The 22,424-nt window shown below is 41.6% G+C and overlaps 1 protein-coding gene across 1 annotated transcript in view; it reads left to right on the top strand.

The window, feature by feature from the left end:
* LOC311240592 (myocardin-related transcription factor A-like) overlaps window positions 1–22,424 on the top strand; it is a gene marked incomplete at both ends in the record, with an annotated part of 144,281 nt that overhangs the window by 85,547 nt on the left and 36,310 nt on the right. Inside the window, 3 exons of the mRNA XM_084329166.1 lie at window positions 14,049–14,104; window positions 15,158–15,233; window positions 17,998–18,159. Coding sequence (XP_084185292.1) covers window positions 14,049–14,104; window positions 15,158–15,233; window positions 17,998–18,159 — 294 coding nt within the window. The remainder of the gene's footprint in view (window positions 1–14,048; window positions 14,105–15,157; window positions 15,234–17,997; window positions 18,160–22,424) is intronic.

Below are 22,424 nucleotides of genomic sequence, written 5' to 3' on the forward strand. Positions count from 1 at the left end.
GGTGTGAAGATCCCAACACAGTTTCAGTCCTGTCTGCTTGATTTGATCCAATTAGCCAGAGCCCTTCTGTGCTCGTTAACCAACGTGGGACCACTGTGAGTGTTCAGTCCCATGTCTTTGAAATAGCTTGCTTTCATTCATTTCACTTGATTCATTTCAGCATTTTTCATCTTTGTTTTCTTACTAATTTCAGTTAAGTGTCAGATGTGGAAAACCCCAACCAGTATGAATACAAATCTAACCTGTATACAAATCTAAATCTAACCTGTATATACATCTAACCTGTGTATAAATATATATCTAACCTGTGTATAAATATACATCTAACCTGTATAAATCTAACCTGTGTATAAATATAAATCTAAGCTGTGCATAAATATAAATCTAAGCTGTGTATAATTATAAATATAAGCTGTATATAAATATACATCTAAGTTGTGTATAAATATAAATCTAAGCTGTATATGAATATAAATCTAAGCTGTATAAAAATACAAACCTACCATGTATAAATATATTTTGGATATAGGAGACAGGTAGAACAGGACAGAAGAGTAAATATATTAGCAAACACTGCAACATGAAATAAAGCAACGCAATTCCACTGAAACTGTCCTATTATGTACATTATTAGCCTGCAACCTCACAACGATTAATTTTGATTACGATTATTCAGGCAACGATTCAATGCATCATGAAATCTCTTCATTTGACCACGATTTGATTTGATTCGATTCATTTTCGAAAAATGTTCTATCAGTTAATTCCCCCAAAAATGTTGAATGCACAAATGTGGCTGGGGGAACTGATTCACTCAGCATGACATTTTTAAAATGTTTAAATTTAGATTAATTTAGATTATAATCGATTCTAACATATTCAAATCGATGCAGTTGAATCGTCACATTAGAATTGATGCATTTCGATTAATCGATGCATCGTTACACCCCTAATAAATACTGCAATATGTAATATATCTGTATTACCTTCTCCTTGCCCCCCCCCCCCCCCCCCCCCGACCCACTTCTGCTTTGTCATCACTTTGTCATCACCCTTTTTCTACATCCTGCTCCTCTACTCATCAGCTCGCTGGACGGAGGCGTATGCCATCATAGCCTACATAAGATGTCATGGTGTAGAATCCCCATCAACAAACCCTGCAACACATCCTAAACCACCTCTTCAATCTCTTCCTGTCACTCTACACTACTGTCTTGTCAAGCAGAAATGTCATTCAAATAATCGTAATTCTGCGTTCCATAGTGATCCATCTCTCTCTCTCTCCCTCTCTCTCTCTCTCTCTCACTCTCTCTCTCTCTCTCTCTCTCTCTCTCTCTCTCTCTCTCTCTCTCTCTCTCTCTCTCTTTCTCTCTCTCTCTTTCTTAAAACACACCTCTTCACCAAGGCTTTCCCCATCAGTTAGTTTAGATTAGATTATGTCCTTTATCCATTACCTGCCCTCATCCCCCTTTTTTCCCTACTTCCCTAGCCCTATTTTTTGTCTTGATTGTGAAGCGACCTTAGATTCTATGAAAGGCGCTATAGAAATTTGATTTATTATTATTATTATTATTATTATTATTATTATTATTATTATTATTATTATTATTATTATTATTATTATTATTATTATTATTATTATTATTATTATTATTATTAGTATTAGTATTATTATTATTTTTTTATCTACTTTTTTCTCCCATTTTTCTATTTTTCTCCCATCCCAATTTCGTATCGTCCAATTCTACCCTCCCCTGTCTCGAACGCTGTTAGGCCATGCCTCCCACAAGCCGGCTGCAATGTGGACGAAGCCTTGCATCACGTGTCCCCTCCGGTACACGAGGAGGCAGCCGTCGCATCTTTTCACCTGCACAGCGCGATCTCTCAGCGGTGGGGGTCTGCGTGGGAGGGACACGCCGCCCCCGTCGCTTCCTGATTCTGCTGCGCAGGCACACCAACCGACCTGTATGAGTCGCTGTCCACAACGTCCGATCCCCACCCATCAGCTTTCCCACCCCTAACACTGCCAATTGTGTTAGTATGAACGACCAGCCAAGCTGATAGCAATGCGGAGAGCTGGGCTCGAACCCAGCGTCTCCTGCATTGGTGGTGAGCGCCTTGCCCACTACACCACCTAGCCGCTCTATTATTATTATTATTATTATTATTATTATTATTATTATTATTATTATTATTATTATTATTATATTATTATTATTATTATTATTATTATTATTATTATTATTATTATTATTATTTTCTCTCTCTCTCTCTCTCTCTCTCTCTCTCTCTCTCTCTCTCTCTCTCTCTCTTTGTGTCTCTCCTTCACACTATCTTGCTCGCTCCATCCATTTCCATCTCTATTCCTAGTATGAACACTGTCTTGTGCAACCTTACATGAGGCAGTAGTAGCCATTCCTATAAGGGGGGGGGGGGGGGGGGGTCCAACCCTCCATCACTCCATCACTAACAAGTGAGGAAGTTGAGTCAGGAAATATCTGTCGCAACTGCATGTTTTCCTCTCTCTTTTACACAATACCTGGTGTTTAGGACAGTCGTTGCATGTAAGGCCTTTTGTTTTTCATGTTCTATGTTTGTTATTTTAATTGAATTTCCCTGAAATAACCCTGCATTTCCCCAACGGGATCAATAAAGGAATATCTTATCTTATCTTCCTTCTCAGTGCGTTTCATCACAAATACTGACTGAACTCAGGGGCATGGGAAGAACATTATGTGAATTCTTGAAATGGGTGGTAATTACCCTGTTAACACCGTGAGCGCTGGATTAAAACCACTGAGAAAGAAAACAATGAATACAGAACAAAAAGAAATGCAACAGCCTACATACAGGTTTTATTCCCCTTAACCTCTGAACTACAGATTCAGGGGAAAAATACATTTAACTAGCACATTTTCTGACATGATGATACTGTAAACATCATTAGATGGAAGTGCTGTATCTACCAATTAGCATACTTTACATATTTTTAAATAGAGAGATGAGTCATGGGGCTTGTTAGGTCTGGGGGGCGTAGTGTCGGATGTCATATCGTGTTGACCTTAGCATTGGCTTTGCCTTAAAGGTAATCCATCTGGAATTCCTTACCCCTAGATATACAGTATCAATGCCAAAACAATTAGCCTATTATAATGTCTGTCAGTGCTATACTAGTTCTTGTGGGCTCTAGAATGTTTATTTATTTTTTCGCCTTGTTGCTTTTATTACACAAGTTACCAGTCTACTACATATCTCTGAAGGAATCTTTCATGGGGAATCAAGCCCAAATTTTTGAAGCCACGATGGATATCATTAGCCAATTAGCCAACCTGGCTAAACTGGCATATTTACAGTAATGTTCCTTAACTCATTGACCCCCGGGGATTAGCCTTATCCTGTGGTAGCTACTGCCACGCTGTAAACTATGGGACTTAGTCACCTTGTTTGTAGAGCTAAATCTATATTCTATATTATAGCCATGGATAAAATACTATAGTCATTTGACATTGAGTTTCTTCCGGTCAAGATGCACAAAAGAGATAATTTTTCCATCCATACGTGTTATACCGTGGTGAATATAAGTATGGTTTTAGAGCGGTCTAGGGTAATTCATGAAATGCTTAGTTATGGCAGTATACGTCGATTCCATTGTCCATCATGAATGCATGAAAGGGGGGGGGGGTAGTTTCTGATTATTTGATTGTCAGTAACGGCATTCGCATTGACGCGCTTCAATGTAACCGGCAGAACCGTTCGTCTTGCCCGACAAGGAAAAATGTAACCCGAAACCCTTGGCCATCCCACAGCCCAGGATACAATGTTAGAAAGGGTGCTTGATACCGCCGTCTAGCGTGATGCGGCCGGTATTGCACCTTGGCATTCTCAATACGATTCCCAATGTTAACCCAGAGTCAGTGGGCCTGTAATGAATAGAAATATCGAATAAAAGAAATAACAATCAAATAACGTATATAATCGTTGTTGGCGGCCAATGTGTTAATATGCAATTATTAGGGATGGGTACCGAATTCGGTACTTTTAAAGGTACTTACCGAAACACGTCGGTACTACCGAGTATCGATTCACGTGAGATACAGTTAAAAATAAAATAAAAAAAATGTGTTTGTTTTTTACACTTTAAAAAAAAAATTGCTTTTCTTTTCATGTCTTTTGTTTATTTGTTTATTGTTATTTGCACTTTCAAACATACATTCTGGAATAAAATAAGTAAATGAAGAACAGTTAAAATGTGCAGGAAAGGTAAAAAAACCCAAGGGCTTATAAGCGACCTCCCCTCTTAAACCTATATAGGATAACTACACAAAAGAAATCCCCCCCCCCCATGTCAACGTTCACACGCACAATATACGCTTACCTAGGATTTGACTTGATTCAACAACAAAGCAGTCGGGGCAATGGCAAGCCGAAAACGGTCGAAAGTGTGGTTATTTGAAGTTTGGATTTCTTTTTTACAACTGAGGTAGGTAGATTACATTTTTAGAGACTAAAGTACCGAAAAAAGGTACCGTTGAGTACCGGTATCGATTCACAGGTACCGGTACCGTATCGGTTCAAATGTGAACGGTACCCATCCCTAGCAATTATGCACCAATAAATACGAAAAAATCATTGGCGACTACTATTCCTAAAGGCAACAGTCAGCCGGCATGATTAACTTCACAGCAATTAAGGACAAAATCAGACATAGTGTTGCATCCTAACTGGCCGGTGTTCAGTCCTATCATTGAGTTTCCCTACAGGGTTAGCTTTTAAATGTCACCCCTGTATAAACATGACTCTTTCTATGGCTTCAATGCTAGGCCTGTGGCTAGGGTGTGCTATTTATTATAAGTAGAGGATGTGCCCTTTCACTCAAAGATAGACCAGAGGCTAGTCCATGTCATTTAACATTAGCCAAGTGAGCTAACCCTAGGCCTGCTACTTAGACAATAGGCTTTAGATTCACTGGGCTGGCTAGTTCTCAGTCATACTACACTGGCTAGAAGCCTTAACTGAGTTGAGGCTACCGTAGGCCCCTCTAGCTAAGGCTGCAACCCATTCCCCACTAGCGCTGCAGATACCACAACTTGGCTGTGTGGCTGACCTAATGTCAAACCCCTGGAGCAGACCAGAGGCTTGTGAACATTTCTAGGACATTGGCTGCAAGCTGTAGCTTATTTGCTGATGGGAGAATGACTGTCCATTGCGTAATATTCTGATATTCTCCCAATGTCGACGTAACGATGAGATTCACAACACAACAAGATGGGCTTCAAAATAAAAGGGCTTTGCTTTTGCCAGTAGACTAACCTAATTTGTCACCTACAGTATTAGGTAGAACCGTTCAATCAGTGATGGCCTCTTCTATTTTGTTTGTCTAATTTCACAGCAATTTTAAATGTCATTATTCATTCACCCCCCTGTGATATCATACATCTTCAGTCCCACTGGTTCTTGTACCCGTGGTGGCAGCAGATCAGGATGTAAATACACACATTCAGTAGAGGAACAGTCTGTGTACTTGTAACACAATAAGCACTGTTACTATTTAGCAATAAATACATTATGTATGGGAAATACTGTCTATATTCCAGTGGACTTTCACTTTCACTTTCACACTTCACATTAAGGATTTGCCATGAGATGACATCACAAGACTGTCACATGACATATTTACATTTAGTAATTTTCAGCTGACGCTTTTATCCAAACTTACTTACAAATTGTGTGCAACAAGTCAGCAGCAGGGGTTCAACTCTGGCGGCTAAGGGTCAGTGGTATTGTTCATCAAACAGTGTCGAACTTGAGTGCTACACTCTGAGTGCATAGTAGTTAGGGCTGACCTTCAAATATTTGTTTGGAATTCGAAGCTTCGGGCCGAGATTCGATTTTAATTCGAAGGTTCGAGATAAAAAGAAAAAGAAAAAAAGTGATACATTTTTTATTTATATATTTTTTTGGGGACTTGTACAGCACTTTGTTCAACTTTGTCAGTGCTGTAAAGTTTAAACCTTTTTAAATCTTAGACAAACAAAACACTTTGCTTTCATGAAATATTGTAAGCCGTCATTTGAGGCTTTATAAAAGCAGCACAATGAACACAAATCTGTCAGTGCCAAGTCCGACCTCATCTTAAATAACAAACAGCATTGCTTGTTGTAGTTAACAAAGAGAGGCAGAGTTGATTTTTTTTTAATAATCGAATTTTATTTTCATATTCGAATCCCATGCCCATCGAACGAAGCTTCGAAGCTTTGAAGTATTTAAGACAGCCCTAATAGTAGTATAGACATAATTAGCATAGTAGGTAGTAGTATAGGCATAGTGCATAGTAGATAGTAGTATAGACATAGTAGCAAAGTACATAATAAGTACAAAGTACATAATAGTAAAATACAGTATACAAATAGAAGGCTAGAACTATAGGCTTATATGATCTGGCTTAATTAGTGGCTCATGCCCCATTGTTGAATTAAGTTCATGTGTGTTTGTGTCTGTGTTAATGTGTATTTGTGTGTGTGCGTGCGCCTGGGTGTGCATGTGTGTGTGCGTGCATGTGTGTGTGTGTGAGTGTCTGTGTGTGTGCAAATAGTGTGACACCATGGTGCTATAACAAGCCTCCACAGTGATACCCTACCTAACATGTTATTTATACCAACTCCGACACATTCATACGACATGCAGCAACACGTGATGTACATACATTACTGTCATAAAAACAGACACTCACTCACTCACTCACTCACTCACTCACTCACTCACTCACTCACTCACTCACTCACTCACTCACTCACTCACTCACTCACTCACTCACTCACTCACTCACTCACTCACATAAACAGGATCCCAAACCCTACACACAATTGATTGGCTATTGTAAACGGTAACCTAAAGTTATTTAACCAGACAAGTTGAATAAGAGCACAATCTTATTTCCAATGGTGTCTGAGAGCAGCTGCAGGGGGAGGGAGAGTCATACATGTACTGGTGCACACTTACACCACTGGGAGCTACCCAGTACAACCACAGGCTTGTCTTGTTGGCCACTGCGCAGCTCCACTGAAGCAGTTTGGGGGGTTAAGTTGCGTGCTAAAGGGCACCTCGATTGTACAGTAGTTGTTTAGGGAAAGGAGAGCGACCCTTCTGTTCATATCCTCCGTACAGATTTTCCATGCTGGTACAGGGATTTCAACCAGTGACCTTATGGTCAAAACAACCATGCCTCTCTTATGTTACAAAACCCTGGGGAGAACCCTGAGCAGCGTTTGGTCTCTCCCTGATTAGTAACCCCTGCCTGGACACAGGTAAGTAGTATATGCTAGTCCCTTAGACTGTGCTTTTAATGGGCAATTTGTATAACAAATATACTAATGTTCATTAATCCCTAATAGCAGAGAAAATAATACCAGCTGCCTTGCTGTTGTCAGTGCAATTTAGTAGCTGCCTAGATTGCAACGGCAGACATTTGAGGCATTAACTAATTAATGTTAGCTTGCTAGCATTAGCTAACCACCAGCCACCATTTAAAAATGTTCTACACAAACCGAGCTTTACACACGATGCGCACGTCATCATACGCGCAAGCACATCAGCAGAATATCCGAGTCCGGCGGGGGGGATGTAAACGTGTAGTGACACACCTGAGGCCCTGTGAACGGACAGCCGCTGCAGTCATACCCCTTAACAACTAAGATAAGATAAGATATTCCTTTATTGATTCCCTTGGGGAAATTTGGTAACTTAGCAGCATGGGGGAGGGGGGAGGGGAGGTACAGGTAGTAGAAGATATACAGGTACAGGTCACAGAATTATAGTACAGTGGAGAAGTAAAAATAGAATAAAAAGGCAGTGTATACAATATAATTAACTCTGGACATGCGCATATAGGCAACAAGGTGCGAGATGAGGGTATGTATGCCCTCTCAGTTATTTTGCCCTACAATAAATATAGTTACAATATATAATCTAATAATCTAAATCTAATCTAATATATAATCTAAAAAGAATTAAATGCTAAAAGACTAAATGCTAAATATATGCAATATATTCTAATTATCGGCCCCAAGACTAAAAAAGAAACATTAATAACGAACCTGGGAGGACTAACCCCTTGGATCAAATCTGAGGTCACTAGTCTCGGGGTTATCATAGATTCAGAACTGAACTTCAATTCTCATATTAGCAAAGTGACGAAAACATCGTTCTTCCATCTCAGAAATATATCAAAAGTATGATAATTTATTAATCAGAACGATGCTGAGAAGCTAATTCATGCATTCATATCTAGCCGGTTAGACTACTGTAATGCACTTTTCACAGGTCTCCCTAAGAAAACCACAGAGAGGCTTCAGCTAATCCAAAACTCTGCAGCCCGACTGCTAACTAGAACCAAAAGGAGAGAGCACATTAGTCCAGTCTTAGCTGCTTCACACTGGCTTCCTGTAACATTTAGAATTGACTTTAAGGTCCTTCTCCTTACATACAAAGCTCTAAATGGACAGGGACCTAGCTACATCGCCAACACTCTAATAAATTACACACCAGCAAGAACACTGCGATCATCAGCTGCTGGACTACTAGAGGCTCCCAGAAACAGTCAAAAGAGGATCGGTAATGCAGCCTTTATCAACTATGCCCCAAAACTGTGGAACAAACTACCCCAAAACATCAGAGAAGCCAACTCGCTAGACATCTTTAAAAGACATCTCTTTGCTCAGGTATTTCACTGTGGGGTAATGCAGGCAAATATCTGAAGATAGATATCTGCTACCACCTAGTGACAAGAGGAAATATTATTATAGAAACATCAGAGATATCCTGACACAAATTGTACTTACCTGCACTATTCTTACCCTGCCTACTTTTATACACTGCCTATCAAATTCATGTGTCGGTTATCACACTTTTTTACTTCTTACTGATGACTATTTTAAACTGAATCATTTTAAACTATTTTTATTATTTGTATTACTGAATCAAACTGTAAACAGAGAGCCTATTGGGATGCTAGATCCTAATGTGAAACACTGTGATTTACCATACCTTGCTATATTCTTACCCTATACTTTCATACACTTCCAATGAAATTCATATGTCGGTTCTATGATGTTGGAGTGATGCTCTGTTGTGAGGAGAAGATGACTTTTGACCTAAATCTAGCAAAGTTGTTTACCATTCCAGTTAGGTACATCGTGAACCTCACCGCCTAGCCAAGGTTGATTCTCCTAGCTGGGCCATTTTCATCTGATTGAACAATCTTATCACACTTTTTACTGTAACCTTGCTATTTACATTTTAAATTTTTATGCTTGCTTATACCTGTATTTTTTACTGTTGTTGTATGTCCGTTCTATTTTTATTAGTTTTAGACTATTTTTAAACTTAATAATTTTAAACTATTTTATTACTTGTATTACTGAATAGAGAGCCTATTAGGATGCTAGATCCTAATGTGAAACACTGATTTACCATACCTTGCTATGCTCGCTCATGCCTGTATTTTTTACTGTTGTGAAGCACTTTGAACTGCAACCTCTGTATGAAAAGTGCTATACAAATAAAGTTATTATTATTATTATTATTATTATTATTATTATTATTATTATTATTATTATTATTATTATTATTATTATTATTATTATTATTATTATTATATCTAATAATCCAATAGTCTAAATCGAATCTAATATATAATCAAAAAATTATAAATGCTAAAATGCTAAATGCTAAATATATGCAATATATAATCTAATAATACAATAGTCTAAATCTAATCTACTATATAATCTAAAAATGCTAAAATGTTAATGCTAAATATATGCTCTGATGAAGTATACAGTATTCACATAAGGTGCGGTATCTGCATAAGGTAGAACAAGAGAATACAGTTATCTCCCAATGATGTCAGTGGTTTATAAAGTTATATAGCAAAGATGACAAAACAATATTTTTTGTAAGCAAGTGAATATGCTTGATGAGTAACCTGGTATGATGACAGCAAAGATAAACAACAAGCGGGTCTAGGTCTGTTGACAACCATGTGGCCTGAGAGTTGGGACAAGGCTGCCCCGTTACACCCTATCCATTTCTGTTTCATAATGGGCTGACATGTGAGAGGAAGTGGTTCCACAATAACCGGGAAGGAACAAGAAGTGAAATGGGGAAGAGAGTGAAGATTGGGGTCTAGAAAAGCACAGGTTTTGAAACTATATAGCTAACACATTACAGAGACGGACAGCAACTAACACTGCAACAAGACCTAAGAGAATCAATGCCGTCAAAGCCGTCTGATGGAATAAATGAAACGGCTTGATGGATGGAAAGTGTTACCTGAATTCCTCTCACCAGGATTCAATATCTCTCCTTACAAGATCATCCATCTGTGTCTGATAACCTACAATAAACTGCTGCAATGCAGTGATTCCCATTGGATTTGTCTATATCTAGTGGGTGCAGGCTGTGGAAAGCATTATGTATGAGCAACGCAAGGACAGTAGCTCACAAGGTAGAGTGGTCGTCTGGTAATTGGAAGGTTCCCAGTTAGATTCCAGCTCCTCTCTGCAGTGTGTCAAAGTGTCCTTGAACAAGACACTTAACCCCTAACTGCTCCCAATGAGCAGGTTGGCACCTTGCATGGTTGCCTCCGCCTTCAGTGTGTGAATGTGTGAGTGAATGGGTGAGTGAATGGGTGAATGTCAGGCATCAGCTGTAAAGCTATTTTGGATAAAAGCTCTATATAGATGCAGTCAATTTCCCATTTACACTGTAAATATGTTATCAAACTGGTGTATCTGTGGTGAGTTCGTCTTGATGACTGTGGTGGTCCACCGCAACTACAGTACGTATATTTGGGGTTGGGGTAACACTGGCTTTACAGAACCCCCTGAAATGTGCCTTTCAAACAAAAGAAACACCAGATTTGAAACACAAAAATTCAATGTAATACAAAATATGAAACAATGTAACAAAACAAAACAAAAAAAGGTATACAGTACATTGACCAGTAGTTTACACCAGGTTGAACACACAGAAACCCTCTGTGAGGAGGGGCTGTGATGCAGCCTGTCAGCAGCTGCGTGTGCAGGGGTGAGGAGGGGCTGTGATGCAGGGTGAGGAGGGGCTGTGATGCAGCGTGTGCAGGGGTGAGGAGGGGCTGTGATGCAGGGTGAGGAGGGGCTGTGATGCAGCGTGTGCAGGGGTGAGGAGGGGCTGTGATGCAGCCTGAGGGCAGGGGTGAGGAGGGGCTGTGATGCAGCCTGAGGGCAGGGGTGAGGAGGGGCTATGATGCAGGGTGAGGAGGGGCTGTGATGCAGGGTGAGGAGGGGCTGTGATGCAGGGTGAGGAGGGGCTGTGATACAGCATGTGCAGGGGTGAGGAGGGGCTGTGATGCAGGGTGAGGAGGGGCTGTGATGCAGGGTGAGGAGGGGCTGTGATACAGCATGTGCAGGGTGAGGAGGGGCTGTGATACAGCATGTGCAGGGGTGAGGAGGGGCTGTGATGCAGGGTGAGGAGGGGCTGTGATACAGCATGTGCAGGGGTGAGGAGGGGCTGTGATGCAGCCACTCATGCAGATAAAGGGGTCTTTTCTCTCTGACCTCATCCCACACACCCATCCCTCATTCACTCCCTCCTTCCCTCCCTCCCTCTCACGATCCATTACTCCTTTCTATCCCTCTCTCCATCTTTCCTCTATCTCCATCCAGCTATCCATCCACCCCTCTCTCCCTCCATTCCTCTCTTTGCAACCTTCCTCTATCTGCATCCACCCATCCATCTCTATATCCCTATATCTCTCTATATTTCTCTCTCTATCTCCCCCTCTACCCCCCCCCCCCCCCCCCCTCCCCCGCCTGCGGCTGACTGACAGGCGTGCTCGTACCCCCTCCAGGAGGCCACGTAACCCTCCTCTTGGTGGGTTAGAAGTCGCAGAGGGTGGCGTCCCTGGGGGGGGGTGTGTGTGTGTGTGTGTGCGTGTGTGCGTGCCCCACCGATGTGACAGTGTTCGGTGGCGTGAACTGAGGCTTAAAGTGAGGCTTGAACTGGTACATGAGTCTCTACCCCCAGGCTGCTGAACCAATAGGTCGGAACACTGGTGGTGCTATGTTTGTGTGTGTGCGTGTGCGTGTGCGTGTGCGTGTGCGTGTGCGTGTGTGTGTGTGTGTGTGTGTGTGTGTGTGTGTGTGTGTGTGTGTGTGTGTGTGTGTGTGACCTGTTTATTTACTGTCACTATCTCTCTACCTGCCTCCAGTTAGGTAGGTAGGGTTAGTGCTGTATGGTTAATATTTAACCATAATAATAATCTTTGTCCAATGACCCCAAAAAGACGGTCCAAGTCTATACTGTTTATTAAAAGAAATGGATCGGTACTCAGTATCAGCCGATACTCAAAGCCCAGGTATCGGTACTGAAAAAGTCGGATCGGTGCATCCCTACTAATTATCAAGGTGGGGAGGGGGGTTATACAGTGGCTATCAAAGTAGCTGTGGTGCTATCTGTCTGTGGAGTGCATTGTTGTATTTGTGTGTAGTGCATTGTTGTATTTGTGTGTAGTGCACTGTTGTATGTGTGTGTAGTGCATTCGTGTATGTGTGTGTAGTGCACTGTTGTATGTGTGTGTAGTGCACTGTTGTATGTGTGTGTAGTGCACTGTTGCATTTGTGTGTAGTTCATTGTTGTATTAGTGTGTAGTTAATTGTGCGAGTATTAATCTCTCACTTCCCTACAGAAGAGAGGTACATAGTATGAGAAGTGAAGTGATTTCCCACATTTAAATGACGCTTACTGTAATGGATTTGAAATGTTAGCTGTGACGTGGTATCTGTACATGTGGTTAATACTCTTAGCGTGCATGTAACCTAGATACCCGATGACACGGAGACGGTGTTGAACGGAGTGCCGGATTTGAAATACCAGTTCAGTCCAGAGGCCCGCAAGCCTCCAATGCCGCTCGCCTCTTCGAGAGTGAGTCATTCTGGAACTCAAAAGAGATTCCATAGGTCCCCGTGCTGCGGAGAGCGAGCCCCATTGGTACGGATCCCCTCTGACGTCGGAGTCCATTCTGTCTGAATTCTCCCCTGACCTTCTGTAGCTATAGCCCTCTCTCAAGGCTGTGGGCATGGAGCTGTAGATGGAACCACAGGTCACTGAGGCCAGGCAATCACACAGTTGTCTCAGCGCATTATGGCTCATTACTGGGCGAGCGACACCAGGCACAGAGGCGTGTGGTCTTGACGGGGCCGGTGGCTTTGGTGAGCCTTCAGAGGGTTTGGCATCTTAACCACTTAACTGTCACTGGCACCATTAGGTGCCGTTTTGCACTCGCGGCACTTTGTAAATGTATCTATGTTCCAGTTGTATGTACTGTAGAGCTTCAATACACTCTCTGTACCAATCACAAATACCACCAGCCTGGTTGTGTGGCGATAAATTAATCTTGTATCTTGAGACTCCAAGTGGCCATTTTTGAAAAACGCATAGACATACCAATATAAAAAGTTGTGTAAGACGCACATTTTTTTAGGCCTCTGTTTGCAAGATAATTCAAATGGAAGTAAAAAATTACTTAAAAACTGAACTTAACTTAAAAATTGTAAAAGCACAGAGTGATTCTTCCTGTTGTGGATGAAAATTCAGAATGTTTCCGTTCAAAAGAGACCAAACTCATGCATGTGCTATAAGTATAAAGTATAATAAATTGCAGATGACTTTGGGTATGCAATTTTCAGGCGTTTTAAGTTAACCACGTCACTCCCACACTACCAAAAGGTTAACCCTTTCACTGCGACAATACAGAAGGTTAACCCTTTCACTGCCACACAACCAAAGGGTTAACCCTTTCACTGCGACAATACAGAAGGTTAACCACATCAGTACAAACTCCTCAGATGGGAATTTAGCTGAAAAGGCAAAAAGTTATTCAGAGCCATTTTGCTCTGTATCTCCAATTCAGCAGCATGATTTTGCACTTTGCTATGCTAATGTCTCTCTATCTCTCTCTCTCTCTCTCTCTCTCTCTCTCTCTCTCTCTCTCTCTCTCTCCTCCCCTTCAGCGCTGAAAAGTTCAACTTCCTTCCACGAACAGCGCCGGAGTTTAGAGCGAGCAAGGGTGAGTCTCCCTGAGATCAAACCTGACCCTATATATACTGCATATCATAAAACCTTAATGCAAGCTTTAAGGAAAATCCCTCTTGCACTCTCATTTGCATATGAGGGAAGATGCTATGCTATGCTAGAGATGGAGAGAGATGGATGGATGGATGGATGGAAAATGACAAAAGATATCACATCTGAAAAATAGCATCCGTGCTCAGAGAACCTACCCTGGGTAAATAAAGGTTAAATAAAATAAATAAAATCTAACTAGGGTTGCAAATTGTAAGCACATTCCTTACTTGATCATTGATAATCAATTAATCCATCAAAAAATACCCAATTTACCAAACAATAACACATTTATTTGTTTCCTCAATCAAAAGGTTTATTTCCGCAGCAGCGACATATTTCATGGCATATGAAACATAGAAATGTAGAGGCCTAGACATATTAAAACACATTTGTATCGACCTTAAGCAAGCGAGCTGCATATGTGGCAAAAAAAAGAACGGTTTTATATTAACTTAATAAATAAACTAAAACAAAAAATCTACTTATGTCCAATAGGCCTAACTAAATAACAGATTACCCGCATAAAACGCTGAAAACAACCAACTGTACTAACGAAGCCAGACAGACAGAAAGAGGTGTCGAGGAGAGGTTGAGCAGACAGATAGAGGTGTCGAGGAGAGAGGTAGAGCAGACATAGGTGTCGAGGAGAGAGGTAGAGCAGATAAAGAGGTGTTGACGAGAGAGGTAGAGCAGACAGAGAGAGGTGTCGAGGAGAGAGGTAGAGCAGAGAGAGAGGTGTTGAGGAGAGGTAGAGCAGACAGAGAGAGCTGTTGAGGAGAGAGGTAGAGCAGATAAAGAGGTGTTGAGGAGAGGTAGAGCAGAGAGAGAGAGAGGTGTCGAGGTGAGAGTTAGAGCAGAGATGAAGAATATAGAGAAGTGGTCTAACCTTATCCTCGTTTTTTCTCTTCTCTTACAATCTCTATGGTGTCTCTCTCGTTCTCTCTCTCTATCTCTCTCTCTCTCTCTCTCTCTCTCTCTCTCTCTCTCTCTCCAGACGGAGGACTACCTGAAGAGGAAGATAAAGGCTCGTCCGGAGCGTTCTGAGCTCATCAGGATGCACATCCTAGAAGGTGAGTGTCATACAGTGTCCCCTGTCGGGACCTTAGCACTTCTGACACAGAGTTACATGACTTCGGTAAGTCACACCAAAACATCTGGATGGATAGATAGCACTAGGGGAATAGGTATTTTGGGTGAACTTTCCCCCTAATGCATTAAATTCATAAATTCACCAGACACTTTCATTCTTCATTCATCCTACAGTACCCGGAGGGAATTGAGCCTGTGTAGCTCAATGGGTAGAGTGCTTGGCATGCTAAGCATGGCACTAACACTGCCAGGGTTATGGGCCACCCACACTGAAAAAAAACCATGCAGTCATTCTATTGTAAAGCACTCTGTGCAGTATTGGTGCTAGAAAGGCAGCTATTCCATTCACCTGCTAAACTGAAATGATGTCTAGTTGTTTTCAAGCCAAAGTGTCTAGTAAAGTAGGCAAACTTCAAACTACATACAACATGTACCAGCATTTGTCTTGGTATGGCCGGTGTTCATTTATCAATACGGATGTCGCTGTGATATGACATTTTTCATGACTAATTAACTCATGACATTACCGGTGACCCCAGACATTTTACAATATGACGCTCAATATATGTAAAGAGCGCTCACTTTGATCTTTAACGTTATGCGGCTACATTGATCCACTGTGTCTGTCTGTCTAAGTCTGTTTTTAATTCATTTTCAGTGACTAGTATCCATTTGTTGGACAGACAGACTTGACATTATGTTCTAATTTAAAATAGAAAATGTTCTATCCTTTCATTGACAGATCAATGACGGATCAATGTAGCTGCAGCCTTATTAAGTTAAAATAATATAAAATAATATAAATATAATAATAACTAACATTCAACTTTGTGTTTTCCTTAACAAACACGGCCCTGAGTAGTTGTATCAGAGTAGTTTTACGAGTAGTAGTACGAGCTGGACATCTCTAGTTACCACACCAGTGGCTCCCAGACAGTCCACCCTGGTACTGGGAGGTCTGGTGTTCAATCCCTAGATGAGAAAAAAAGAGGACGGGTTGAGTAATGTTTTCCCAGATCGAGTAGTCGTAGGAATTACTCAAGTAGTGCTCAAGCAATTGTTTAGGGAAATCTATTTTTAGAACGCATCTTAAAGCACATGGCAGCAGCAATAATAACGAGATATTGCATGGAGTCACACATACACACGCAACCCACTTCTATCATGTCCCGCTCCGCAGACATAACAACAATGCACAGCAATATACCCGATGTTTACTGCGTATAGTCAGTCAAAACAGTCAGTTACCATTTATAATAATTACATTACCTCCACTCAGTCTGCAGCAGGTCTCTCCGCTGATGGAACGGCTTGTCCATGTCAATAGTCTGAGAAAACTACGCAAAGTGGGCGACATGTTGTTAGCGGGTAACGTTAAATGTACTATCAATGGTCCACAGCTTCCAGCTTCTTGCAACATCTCACGCCTTGCGGGATTTTAGAGCAAGATTTCAAAGCAGGTTTGGCTGTCTCACAGGCACTAGCAGGCACTTTTGGTGGACGTGGTGCCCCTTTGGCACTCTGCATTAAAAATATATGAATTGGGAAGTCCCTGCACTGCACTCACACCCCAGGGGTTCCTCCCTGTATAGTTCAATGTGTAGAGCATGGCTTTAACACCACTGCAAAGGTTAGGGGTTCGATTCCTGATGGGGCTATACTCGTGTTAAAAATGCATGCACCCATCATACTGTAAGGCTCTTTGGATGAAAGCGCATCGCAAATGATGATATAACATGTACAGTATACCCAAGCCTCTTCACAGTGGGATGCACACGGTAATCTCCTGGCTTTAATTAGGCTGTAAGGATACGTATATCTTATACATTTTAATGAAATTGCTCCACTCTCTAAGCACCTCTTAAAAAAGTAGAGGGGGGAAAAAGTATTAGTACTAGAAGTACTTTTCCAACACTCTGAACTCTAGACTTTTGGGTTGAGTGCTTTTCACTCATGAGCATGGCACTAGAACTTCCAGGGTTAGGAGTTTGATTCCCTTACTGGGGATGCGGTCACTCTACTGTAAAGTGTTCTGAGTCGTACTAGCACTGGGAAAGCACTAGATGCAGCTATTCGTTTTCCAGAGGGCTGTAGTGGGTATTATATAATCTGTACAACTTGAAAATCAGGAAATCGTCATTATGTTTCATTTTAAAAGCGTATATGAAACTCAGATTGACGTCAAAGCATGAAGAAGATTCCTCCTTTCTATGGAACACACTGTACTATAAGATAAGATATTCCTTGGGAATGATCCCCTTGGGAAAATCCAGGCATCATAGCAGGAGGGGGGGGGGGGGGGGGGTACAGATATGGGCAGGGTAATAGTAGAAGATATAAATACAGGCAATCAAATTATAGTATAGTAGGAAAATAAGAAATAGGCAATACAATTATAGTACAGTAGGAAAATAAGAAATAGGCAGTGTAAACAATATAATTAACTCTGAATAATGTGCATATGAGCAAGTAGGCAGTGTGATCAAAGGTGCAGATGAGGGTCTGTATGGTCAATAACAATGATTATATACTACAGTATGAGTAAGTAAAGTATATACAGTATACACAGGTGCAGTATACATAAGGTATCCTAACACGTCGTGTTATCTGGTTGATCCTGATCCGGTGAAATCACCTCAGCGGTGTCCCCAACCCACATGTTGAGAACCACTGTTTTACTGTACGCACTTAGACAGACCCTTATTATTCTGTATGTGTTCTGTGGTCTGGTCTCTTCTGCTCCAGAGACGTCAGTGGAACCGTCTCTGCAAGCCAAGCAGCTGCAGCTGAAGAGAGCCCGTCTGGCCGACGACCTGAACCACAAGATCTCCCACCGGCCCGGACCCATGGAGCTGATCCACAAGAACATCCTGCCTGTCCACTCCAGCATTAAGCAGGCCATCATAGGTGAATATTACCTACTGTACTACTACTACTACTACTACTACTACTACTACTACTACTACTACTACTACTACTACTACTACTACTACTACTACTGCTACTACTACTACTACTACTACTACTACTACTACTACTACTACTACTACTACTACTACTACTACTACTACTACTACTACTACTACTACTAATACTAATAATACTAATAATCCATGTATCTACATGTATCTACATGTATCTACATCTACACCGTCCTGCCTGTCCACTCCAGCATTAAGCAGGCCATCATAGGTGAATATTACCTACTGTACTCAGGGGCGTAGCTGGGGGGGGTAGCTTAGGATGATTCCAAGGGCCCAGCACTGGGGGGGGGGGGCCCAAATTATTTTTTTCTTTTTTTTCTTTTTTTACTAGACATCACTCAGGTGTATTATTGATGCTCTCATTGATACTATGTTTGTTTCTGAAGTGTGTGTGTGTGTGTGTGTGTGTGTGTGTGTGTGTGTGTGTGTGTGTGTGTGTGTGTGTGTGTGTGTGTGTGTGTGTGTGTGTGTGTGTGTGTGTGTGTGTGTGTGTGTGTGTGTGTGTGTGTGTGTGTGTGTGTGTGAGTGAGATATATAGAGAGTGAGGGGGGGCTTTGGTAGACTATTGCATTGGTCCATTCATTGAAGATGAACGCAATGCGACATCCTTTACTAGGCTCACCCACCAACAGTGCAGGTGCTGAACTGCTGATCCGAATGTATAGGTAAAAACCATATTATGCGTTTTCATCGATAAAAAAATTGTCAAAAAAAATTCCGCTTACGCGCGCTCGCATTCACTGGAGGTCTACAAAAACATTCTTTCATGGGGCCCAGAATCTGGAGCTACACCCCTGACTGTACTACTACTACTACTACTACTACTACTACTACTACTACTACTACTACTACTACTACTACTACTACTACTACTACTACTACTACTACTACTACTACTACTACTACTACTACTAATAATAATAATAATCCATGTATCTACATGTATCTACATCTACACCATCCTGCCTGTCCACTCCAGCATTAAGCAGGCCATCATAGGTGAATATTACCAATGCTAGTACTACTACTACTACTACTACTACTACTACTACTACTACTACTACTACTACTACTACTACTACTACTACTACTACTACTATTACTACTACTACTACTACTACTACTACTACTACTACTACTACTACTACTACTACTACTACTACTACTACTACTACTACTACTACTACTACTACTATTAGTAAGATTGGCAGCATGGTGGCTCAGTGGTCAGCACTGTTGCCTCACAGTAACATGGTTCTGGGTTCAGGGGGTCTTTATATGTGCACATACATGCTAGATGTCCTGCCATTGCCCTTGACCAAGGTACTGGCATTACAACTGGAGTTGGTCCCCGGACACATCAGTCACTATGTGTGGCTGCCCACTGCTCCTAAATAGTTAGGATGGGTCACATGCAGAAGATGAATGTCCCCAAAGGGATTAATAAAGGTTCAACTTAAAGGAACACGCCAACATTATGGGAAAGGCGCTAACTGTCCTCTCCAGAGTCAGACGAGAAGATAGATACCAATTTCCTCTCTGTGCGTTCAGTAGAAAGCTAAGCACATTTCCAATAATGTTGCCGTGTTTACTTTAACTTAACTTAAACCAATTGAAAAATTTGTTTTGAGGAAGATAAACCCCACAAGTCAAACACATGACACCCCGGCTAAACCCTTCAAAGCTTCTCTGAATAGATTATTATGAATCTAGGTCTCAGGTGGCCAGTGGCAGTGATATCTCTGATATGCTGTGACCTGTTTATTCTGTCATCAAACTCTTATCATACACACTCACTCACATCGCCACCTGCCCCCTTCACATTCACATTCCTATTTATATATATACTGGTGTACTGTGTTGGCATGTGTGTGTGCAAGAACTAGTACATGTACTGTATGTGTATATACTGTATATATGAATGAATGAATGAATGAATGAATTAATTTAAACAGATCTTAAAATACACACACGATTTAAAACCCAATTGGGCCACGACCATCACATGCATTGCATTGTTTGAGGAATTATCACACAATAAAGTCAGAGACTTATTTCCATTGTGGTCCACGTCTATCACAGCAATAGTTAACTCGTCATCACTGTAAATGAGGGAAACCTCAGTGCTTTCACGAGTATAAATAAAGGTTTGAAATGAAATAGTCGGCACAGGTAGGTCTCAGCAAGGTGCAGAAAACACATTAAAACAACATTTCATTCCATAAAACGCTTAAGATGAAAAATACATAAAACTTACACTACAATAATAAAACAACACATATACAAAATAAACTGCTTCAGTTTAAAATTGTCGGGTGGCTAGGCAACCATATATATATATATGTGTGTGTGTGTGTGTGTGTGTGTGTGTGTGTGTGTGTGTGTGTGTGTGTCTGTGTATATATGTGTGTCATATATCAAAACACCCACCCAGTTAGAAGGTTCTGACAGATGCTTCATGCCCACTCCTCCTCCTCCTTCTCCACCTCCACCCCTATATTGATGTGCGCACTCCTTCATCGAACACATCAAACACACACAAAGGTCAAACGCGTGCCACGCACACTAACAAGTTCATACCCAGTGACGCACACTTGAAACACGCACACACACTTCAAGTGTGCCGATGCGTCGCACTTGAAACACACACACACACACACTTCAAATCCCTACACACACAGAGGCTATACACTACCCCTCCAGAGCTCTCACTCTTCAAGCAGCTGGAGCAAGTGTTAACTCTTGAATGCCGTTTCAGAGTTTTTTTCTCTGATGGACAGGAGTTGAACTCCTCTCTGATTTCTCTCTAGAATGTACATTTACTCATTTAACCCAGTCATGTTGACTAGAATGAGTAGCACTCTCTCTCTCTCTCTCTCTCTCTCTCTCTCTCTCTCTCTCTCTCTCTTTCTCTCTCTCTCTCTCTCTCTCCCTCGCTCTCTCTCTCTCTCTCTCTCTCTCTCTCTCTCTCTCTCTCTCTCTCTCTATCTCTCTCTATCTCTCTCCCCCTCTCTCTTTATCTTTGTGTCTCTGTCTCTCTCTCCTCTCTTTCATCCTCCCTCCCTTTATGTCTCTCTCTCTCTCTCTCTCTCTATGTCTGTGTCCATGCGTGCGTTCACGTGCACGTCCGTCCGTGTGTGTCTGTACACGCTTGCATCCACCGCCAAAAAACTGCGTTGTGTGAATGAAATTTCCCGTCACGAAGGGCGACTGTCTTCCTGACGGATTTATTGTCTCGTCAGCATCACCTTCAGTCTTTTAACTTCACACCCGAAGACAAACGGGACGTGCAGCAGCTTGATTCCCAGACGGGACACGTCTCGTGGAGACGGCACACACTCATGCATTTAATGTGTTGTATTGCCAATCTACTTCTCACGCACACACTCGCAAACACACACAGGGACACTGATAGACACACATAGGTGTAGGCTACACAACGCCATATGGAAACAAAGAGAGACACACACACACTCAGTGGTGGGCAGGGGTGACATTATTGTATGTAATCAGCCCCATGGTGTTTCTTCATCATGTCTTGCCGGTGGTGATGATGATGATGGACAGGGGTGTGTATTGTACACAGCTCTGCCCCTGCTGCCATACAGACACACTTCCACGCGCACTTTAGCAGGATACAAGTCAGTGTGTCTCTATGATGTCATCACACAGTGATCTTAACCCTCATGTGTCTCTATGATGTCATCACACAGTGAGTTTAACCCTCTCATGTGTCTCTATGATGTCATCACACAGTGATCTGAACCCTCTCATGTGTCTCTATGATGTCATCACACAGTGATCTTAACCCTCATGTGTCTCTATGATGTCATCACACAGTGAGTTTAACCCTCTCATGTGTCTCTATGATGTCATCACACAGTGAGTTTAACCCTCTCATGTGTCTCTATGATGTCATCACACAGTGATCTGAACCCTCTCATGTGTCTCTATGATGTCATCACACAGTACGTTTAACCCTCTCATGTGTCTCTATGATGTCATCACACAGTACGTTTAACCCTCTCATGTGTCTATGATGTCATCACACAGTGAGTTTAACCCTCTCATGTGTGTCTATGATGTCATCACACAGTGAGTTTAACCCTCTCATGTGTCTCTATGATGTGATGAGTGTTTTCTCAGAATTCCACCGTGGAATTCTAGAATTCCATAGCTTTCAATAAC

This window comes from Notolepis coatsorum (genome assembly GCF_963971535.1).
Source record: "Notolepis coatsorum genome assembly, chromosome: 14".
NCBI lineage: Eukaryota > Metazoa > Chordata > Actinopteri > Aulopiformes > Paralepididae > Notolepis > Notolepis coatsorum.